Source organism: Nesoenas mayeri (assembly GCF_963082525.1).
Source record: "Nesoenas mayeri genome assembly, chromosome: 1".
Lineage (NCBI taxonomy): Eukaryota > Metazoa > Chordata > Aves > Columbiformes > Columbidae > Nesoenas > Nesoenas mayeri.
The window spans coordinates 86,322,526-86,330,604 of record NC_137541.1 but is presented as its reverse complement, the minus strand read 5'-3'; the positions used below and the strand labels follow the sequence as shown (position 1 = coordinate 86,330,604).

The window sequence follows — 8,079 nt, the reverse complement described above, 5'->3', positions numbered from 1 at the left end:
GCGCAGTGCGCCCTGTTGCTCTTTCGCTTTAAGGCATGGTGTGTTTCGTTGCTCTTGTAGATCGACTGCTGAGCGCTTCTCCTCGGGCCACTGTAAAGCATTTGCCATAGGTGAGAAGAAGTAGCTCGGAGCAGCATTCAGTTCTGCCTGCCACTGTCTTTGCTCTCTTACTAGCAGAGCTCCCTTGCATCTGTCCGCGTGAGAAATGCAGGACTGGGCAACGTCGTGCAACACGCGGAACGTTGAAAACAAACGGCGCAGCTGTGCACTCACTCCAGCTTAAGAACGAATGGAGCCCGCACCAAGGCACACGCATGTGGACAGACAGTGGTTTGTAGACACAAACGCTTTCACGCACACGGTCGTCCAAGTACAGGGACATATCTGCAGGTACCCTCCAAAAGAATATTCTCGTGCAGCCACGTATGCGTGTTGCAGTACGCCAACCATCAACGGACGTGTTTACCCTCAAGCACGTCGGTACGCTTCGCTTACGTCTTTCTGCCCATAGATGGGAGTGGGCGCGCTTGCGGATGTGTGCATGTGTGTGGCCAGGCGTTTGCTTACGCATCAGTTTGTGAAAAGGTAGGTGCTTTTCTCTAGCTGCGTTCGCGTGCACGAGGTGGTGGGTGCACATACCTGGGAGCTTGTGGAAAGATTTCTGCTTGCTTTTCAGTGGGGAGTCGTGTGTGTTCCCGTGGACAAACAGAAGGCGTAGCAACTAGGTTCGGGCGCAGAAAACGCAAGCTTTCCCATGCGCTCTCTTTCTCTCCCTATAGCGAGTCGTGTATAGAAACCGCTAAGCCTGCGATCCGCAAGTAAGCTGCCACGAAGCATGCCGTACGGAGAGAATACCAACAGATCCTCGGTCCACACATTGTTTCTGATACAGGCTTGAACGCAAATACGTTCGTGCTGCTGTGGCATGAAAGACGTCCGTCCGAATATGTGATTGCGCGCACCGGTGAAATTGCTTGGTTAATCCGTTCAATCCTGGTGTGCGGGGTTTTGAGAACTGGCTCTGTGGAGTCGTCTGCGGAAATGCCGCTGTCGGAGCACGCACACTCGGTTGTTTACCAAAATATAGGCAGACGCCTTTTACCACGTCCTTTAGCATGCAGAGGGGTACGTCTGTTCCGAAGAGACAACGGAAACGCGTGTGCACGCACAGAAGACAAACCCGACCAGGTGCCTTTGTGTGCGAATATGAAACAGCCGTCTATACACTCGCAGACACGCGAACGTGCATCAATGCAGTCACACAGCCACCAGCTTTTGAGCACAGGCTCTGCTGGTTTTGGCACTCTCCAGGCACACTCCTGAAAGCCGCGCACGCTGCTGTTCATACGCTAAATGGCGTCTTCGGAAACATTTCTCCGGTCGATCTACAGCTCTGATTCCTTCTCGTGTTACTGAGAAATGTCAGCGCAGGGAACCCGTCTCTGTCGCGCACACGTCAATCCCTCTTCGGTTTTCCCCTCTAGACTCTGCCGTGATGATTTCCCTGGTCTCTCTTCACTGGAGCAGTCATGGCTGTGCTGTGTTACACACAGGCACAGCCAAAGCACACCAAGTGTCGAGAGGCACACTCCGCTGAGCTCAACACTAGCACAGATGCACATGTGCGACGAAATCAGCTCACATGCTTGTGGAGAGAAAGACATGGACTCACACGCGTGCAGAGCGACGGATAGCTACAGCAGGCGCTAACGAGCACAGACTGACTTACACGCAGACTGTCCCCACACCAACAGGGACCGCTCTGCAAGTATCCTAGACGTTGATTATCGAATCAACCACACTGACCTGTGCCAAACTCCCAGACACTTACACGCAAGACACAATCTCTCTGACAAGCACACAAGCGTTTGCTCTCAGCCATAGATCAGGGACAATCCTGCGCAGTGCGCCCTGTTGCTCTTTCGCTTTAAGGCATGGTGTGTTTCGTTGCTCTTGTAGATCGACTGCTGAGCGCTTCTCCTCGGGCCACTGTAAAGCATTTGCCATAGGTGAGAAGAAGTAGCTCGGAGCAGCATTCAGTTCTGCCTGCCACTGTCTTTGCTCTCTTACTAGCAGAGCTCCCTTGCATCTGTCCGCGTGAGAAATGCAGGACTGGGCAACGTCGTGCAACACGCGGAACGTTGAAAACAAACGGCGCAGCTGTGCACTCACTCCAGCTTAAGAACGAATGGAGCCCGCACCAAGGCACACGCATGTGGACAGACAGTGGTTTGTAGACACAAACGCTTTCACGCACACGGTCGTCCAAGTACAGGGACATATCTGCAGGTACCCTCCAAAAGAATATTCTCGTGCAGCCATGTATGCGTGTTGCAGTACGCCAACCATCAACGGACGTGTTTACCCTCAAGCACGTCGGTACGCTTCGCTTACGTCTTTCTGCCCGTAGATGGGAGTGGGCGCGCTTGCGGATGTGTGCATGTGTGTGGCCAGGCGTTTGCTTACGCATCAGTTTGTGAAAAGGTAGGTGCTTTTCTCTAGCTGCGTTCGCGTGCACGAGGTGGTGGGTGCACATACCTGGGAGCTTGTGGAAAGATTTCTGCTTGCTTTTCAGTGGGGAGTCGTGTGTGTTCCCGTGGACAAACAGAAGGCGTAGCAACTAGGTTCGGGCGCAGAAAACGCAAGCTTTCCCATGCGCTCTCTTTCTCTCCCTATAGTGAGTCGTGTATAGAAACCGCTAAGCCTGCGATCCGCAAGTAAGCTGCCACGAAGCATGCCGTACGGAGAGAATACCAACAGATCCTCGGTCCACACATTGTTTCTGATACAGGCTTGAACGCAAATACGTTCGTGCTGCTGTGGCATCAAAGACGTCCGTCAGAATATGTGATTGCGCGCACCGGTGAAATTGCTTGGTTAATCCGTTCAATCCTGGTGTGCGGGGTTTTGAGAACTGGCTCTGTGGAGTCGTCTGCGGAAATGCCGCTGTCGGAGCACGCACACTCGGTTGTTTACCAAAATATAGGCAGACGCCTTTTACCACGTCCTTTAGCATGCAGAGGGGTACGTCTGTTCCGAAGAGACAACGGAAACGCGTGTGCACGCACAGAAGACAAACCCGACCAGGTGCCTTTGTGTGCGAACATGAAACAGCCGTCTATACACTCGCAGACACGCGAACGTGCATCAATGCAGTCACACAGCCACCAGCTTTTGAGCACAGGCTCTGCTGGTTTTGACATTCTCCAGGCACACTCCTGAAAGCCGCGCACGCTGCTGTTCATACGCTAAATGGCGTCTTCGGAAACATTTCTCCGGTCGATCTACAGCTCTGATTCCTTCTCGTGTTACTGAGAAATGTCAGCGCAGGGAACCCGTCTCTGTCGCGCACACGTCAATCCCTCTTCGGTTTTCCCCTCTAGACTCTGCCGTGATGATTTCCCTGGTCTCTCTTCACTGGAGCAGTCATGGCTGTGCTGTGTTACACACAGGCACAGCCAAAGCACACCAAGTGTCGAGAGGCACACTCCGCTGAGCTCAACACTAGCACAGATGCACATGTGCGACGAAATCAGCTCACATGCTTGTGGCGAGAAAGACATGGACTCACACGCGTGCAGAGCGACGGATAGCTACAGCAGGCGCTAACGAGCACAGACTGACTTACACGCAGACTGTCCCCACACCAACAGGGACCGCTCTGCAAGTATCCTAGACGTTGATTATCGAATCAACCACACTGACCTGTGCCAAACTCCCAGACACTTACACGCAAGACACAATCTCTCTGACAAGCACACAAGCGTTTGCTCTCAGCTATAGATCAGGGACAACCCTGCGCAGTGCGCCCTGTTGCTCTTTCGCTTTAAGGCATGGTGTGTTTCGTTGCTCTTGTAGATCGACTGCTGAGCGCTTCTCCTCGGGCCACTGTAAAGCATTTGCCATAGGTGAGAAGAAGTAGCTCGGAGCAGCATTCAGTTCTGCCTGCCACTGTCTTTGCTCTCTTACTAGCAGAGCTCCCTTGCATCTGTCCGCGTGAGAAATGCAGGACTGGGCAACGTCGTGCAACACGCGGAACGTTGAAAACAAACGGCGCAGCTGTGCACTCACTCCAGCTTAAGAACGAATGGAGCCCGCACCAAGGCACACGCATGTGGACAGACAGTGGTTTGTAGACACAAACGCTTTCACGCACACGGTCGTCCAAGTACAGGGACATATCTGCAGGTACCCTCCAAAAGAATATTCTCGTGCAGCCACGTATGCGTGTTGCAGTACGCCAACCATCAACGGACGTGTTTACCCTCAAGCACATGGGTACGCTTCGCTTACGTCTTTCTGCCCATAGATGGGAGTGGGCGCGCTTGCGGATGTGTGCATGTGTGTGGCCAGGCGTTTGCTTACGCATCAGTTTGTGAAAAGGTAGGTGCTTTTCTCTAGCTGCGTTCGCGTGCACGAGGTGGTGGGTGCACATACCTGGGAGCTTGTGGAAAGATTTCTGCTTGCTTTTCAGTGGGGAGTCGTGTGTGTTCCCGTGGACAAACAGAAGGCGTAGCAACTAGGTTAGGGCGCAGAAAACGCAAGCTTTCCCATGCGCTCTCTTTCTCTCCCGATACCGAGTCGTGTATAGAAACCGCTAAGCCTGCGATCCGCAAGTAAGCTGCCACGAAGCATGCCGTACGGAGAGAATACCAACAGATCCTCGGTCCACACATTGTTTCTGATACAGGCTTGAACGCAAATACGTTCGTGCTGCTGTGGCATGAAAGACGTCCGTCAGAATATGTGATTGCGCGCACCGGTGAAATTGCTTGGTTAATCCGTTCAATCCTGGTGTGCGGGGTTTTGAGAACTGGCTCTGTGGAGTCGTCTGCGGAAATGCCGCTGTCGGAGGACGCACACTCGGTTGTTTACCAAAATATAGGCAGACGCCTTTTACCACGTCGTTTAGCATGCAGAGGGGTACGTCTGTTCCGAAGAGACAACGGAAACGCGTGTGCACGCACAGAAGACAAACCCGACCAGGTGCCTTTGTGTGCGAACATGAAACAGCCGTCTATACACTCGCAGACACGCGAACGTGCATCAATGCAGTCACACAGCCACCAGCTTTTGAGCACAGGCTCTGCTGGTTTTGGCACTCTCCAGGCACACTCCTGAAAGCCGCGCACGCTGCTGTTCATACGCTAAATGGCGTCTTCGGAAACATTTCTCCGGTCGATCTACAGCTCTGATTCCTTCTCGTGTTACTGAGAAATGTCAGCGCAGGGAACCCGTCTCTGTCGCGCACACGTCAATCCCTCTTCGGTTTTCCCCTCTAGACTCTGCCGTGATGATTTCCCTGGTCTCTCTTCACTGGAGCAGTCATGGCTGTGCTGTGTTACACACAGGCACAGCCAAAGCACACCAAGTGTCGAGAGGCACACTCCGCTGAGCTCAACACTAGCACAGATGCACATGTGCGACGAAATCAGCTCACATGCTTGTGGAGAGAAAGACATGGACTCACACGCGTGCAGAGCGACGGATAGCTACAGCAGGCGCTAACGAGCACAGACTGACTTACACGCAGACTGTCCCCACACCAACAGGGACCGCTCTGCAAGTATCCTAGACGTTGATTATCGAATCAACCACACTGACCTGTGCCAAACTCCCAGACACTTACACGCAAGACACAATCTCTCTGACAAGCACACAAGCGTTTGCTCTCAGCTATAGATCAGGGACAATCCTGCGCAGTGCGCCCTGTTGCTCTTTCGCTTTAAGGCATGGTGTGTTTCGTTGCTCTTGTAGATCGACTGCTGAGCGCTTCTCCTCGGGCCACTGTAAAGCATTTGCCATAGGTGAGAAGAAGTAGCTCGGAGCAGCATTCAGTTCTGCCTGCCACTGTCTTTGCTCTCTTACTAGCAGAGCTCCCTTGCATCTGTCCGCGTGAGAAATGCAGGACTGGGCAACGTCGTGCAACACGCGGAACGTTGAAAACAAACGGCGCAGCTGTGCACTCACTCCAGCTTAAGAACGAATGGAGCCCGCACCAAGGCACACGCATGTGGACAGACAGTGGTTTGTAGACACAAACGCTTTCACGCACACGGTCGTCCAAGTACAGGGACATATCTGCAGGTACCCTCCAAAAGAGTATTCTCGTGCAGCCACGTATGCGTGTTGCAGTACGCCAACCATCAACGGACGTGTTTACCCTCAAGCACATGGGTACGCTTCGCTTACGTCTTTCTGCCCATAGATGGGAGTGGGCGCGCTTGCGGATGTGTACATGTGTGTGGCCAGGCGTTTGCTTACGCATCAGTTTGTGAAAAGGTAGGTGCTTTTCTCTAGCTGCGTTCGCGTGCACGAGGTGGTGGGTGCACATACCTGGGAGCTTGTGGAAAGATTTCTGCTTGCTTTTCAGTGGGGAGTCGTGTGTGTTCCCGTGGACAAACAGAAGGCGTAGCAACTAGATTCGGGCGCAGAAAACGCAAGTTTTCCCATGCACTCTCTTTCTCTCCCTTCTCTCATCTTCCAGGATGAAAGCACACCTTTTGTCCCTGATACGATTGCTTCTAATTTCCTACACGCTTATGTGGTAGTTCAGCTCACTCATGACACAACTGGGGACACTTTCTACAAGGTGAACATAGCCAATAGATTCCTCTGTACTGATTTGCTGATATTGATCCTTGAAGTGGAAACCTGTTCTTGGGCTTTTGGAAGAGGTGTGGATTCAGCCAGCTGTCATCCTAACAGCTCTGCTTGCACTTTTAGCAAACTTGATCAATATGGAATATTAATGGTATTTATTTCTTTGAATCAATTTTCAGTGAAAGGCAATAATTAGATCTATTACCAGTAGACCTAGAAATCCAGTAGCTGCCACCATCTCTCCTTGCCCTTCACACACTCTCTGTTCTCTGACCAGGAGTCTCCAGTCTGCTATGCTGTTCTCTATTCTATAGGTTCACATAGGTCCTCCCTATTTAGTGTGGTTGCTGCTATTTAGCAATCTCTGTTCATGTTTGTTGAGTATTCAGATTTCATAAATACATTTTTATCTGGATGGGGCTAGGAGGTGAGGCTGACAAAGACCAAGATTCTGGAATGCAAGTGTTTTACTGCAGGACTGCTTAGTGCCTCTACCTAGCAAACAGAAAATGAAAGAGTAATTCAATCAATTTATTAAGAATCTACACATGGAACTAGAATATACTTGTATGTTTTTCAAAGGGGCTGATGAATTTCTGAAGCTTAAAGCTTGGGAATTGAAGCAGGACAAATTCAGATTTTTTGTTGTTGTTGTTGTTTACATCAAAGAGCACAAGGAAAAATTTATGCCATTTTGGGGGATGTATTGCTTGCATCATATAAGTCAGGTAAAACTCATTCACCTAACTGAAAGCTATGTCTGCATTGCTCATGCTGCAGAGCACAGCGCTGAGAGGTTGCCCTGCCGGAGACTGCAGCTCAGATGCAGCTGGTTGGCCTAATCTATGGAATTCAAACCAGCTACATCTGCTTCAGGGGATCCCAGAACAGGATTCCCATCTGTCAGGGAAGTGCTACCTGTTTGGGCCCTCCAGTTGAAAGAAGCTCTACTAGAAAACCAATTCCCTGTCTGCAGCTTTTGCACACAGCTCTTTCACTGTAACATGACTCTGTATGGATGCCTATGTAACTTTATGCTCAACTTTCAGTCATGCTGAGAGAGAAGAAAATATACAGAAACTCAGGTTCTGTGATGTTTCTATTGTAGAAACATTTTAATCAAAGTGCTATGTCTCGTATTATGTAGAAATGTTGATTTGGTCCTTATGCCTTGGAAATCTACAAGAACACCGAGAATATAAAAATTTGGACAGGATACCCATCTCTTTTCCCACCAACAAGTGTGCTGGGAGTGGAGTAACCACCTTCTATTGTTCCTTGTGCTATGGGGAGCCTGGTATATATGATAGCTTCATATTGATCAGGGACATAGCACAAGGAACATTGATAGCTTCATGTTGATGAGGGGCATAGGGTCCTAGTTCTTGTCTTGCTTTCTGTTTTATAGGGCACAGAAATTTACTGGATTTCATTTAATGACATGAGAAAGAGCTGGGGAAGGTTACCGTTTGTCTT

At 50.7% G+C, this 8,079-nt stretch overlaps 1 protein-coding gene across 1 annotated transcript in view; it reads left to right on the top strand.

Annotated features, from left to right (window-relative positions):
• Positions 1 to 6,451: 6,451 nt before the first annotated feature.
• LOC308042471 (rap1 GTPase-activating protein 1-like) overlaps positions 6,452 to 8,079 on the top strand; it is a gene marked incomplete at both ends in the record, with an annotated part of 176,513 nt that continues 174,885 nt past the window's right edge. The window contains one exon of the mRNA XM_080347885.1: positions 6,452 to 6,592. Within this exon, the coding sequence (XP_080204011.1) occupies positions 6,452 to 6,592 (141 nt within the window). The remainder of the gene's footprint in view (positions 6,593 to 8,079) is intronic.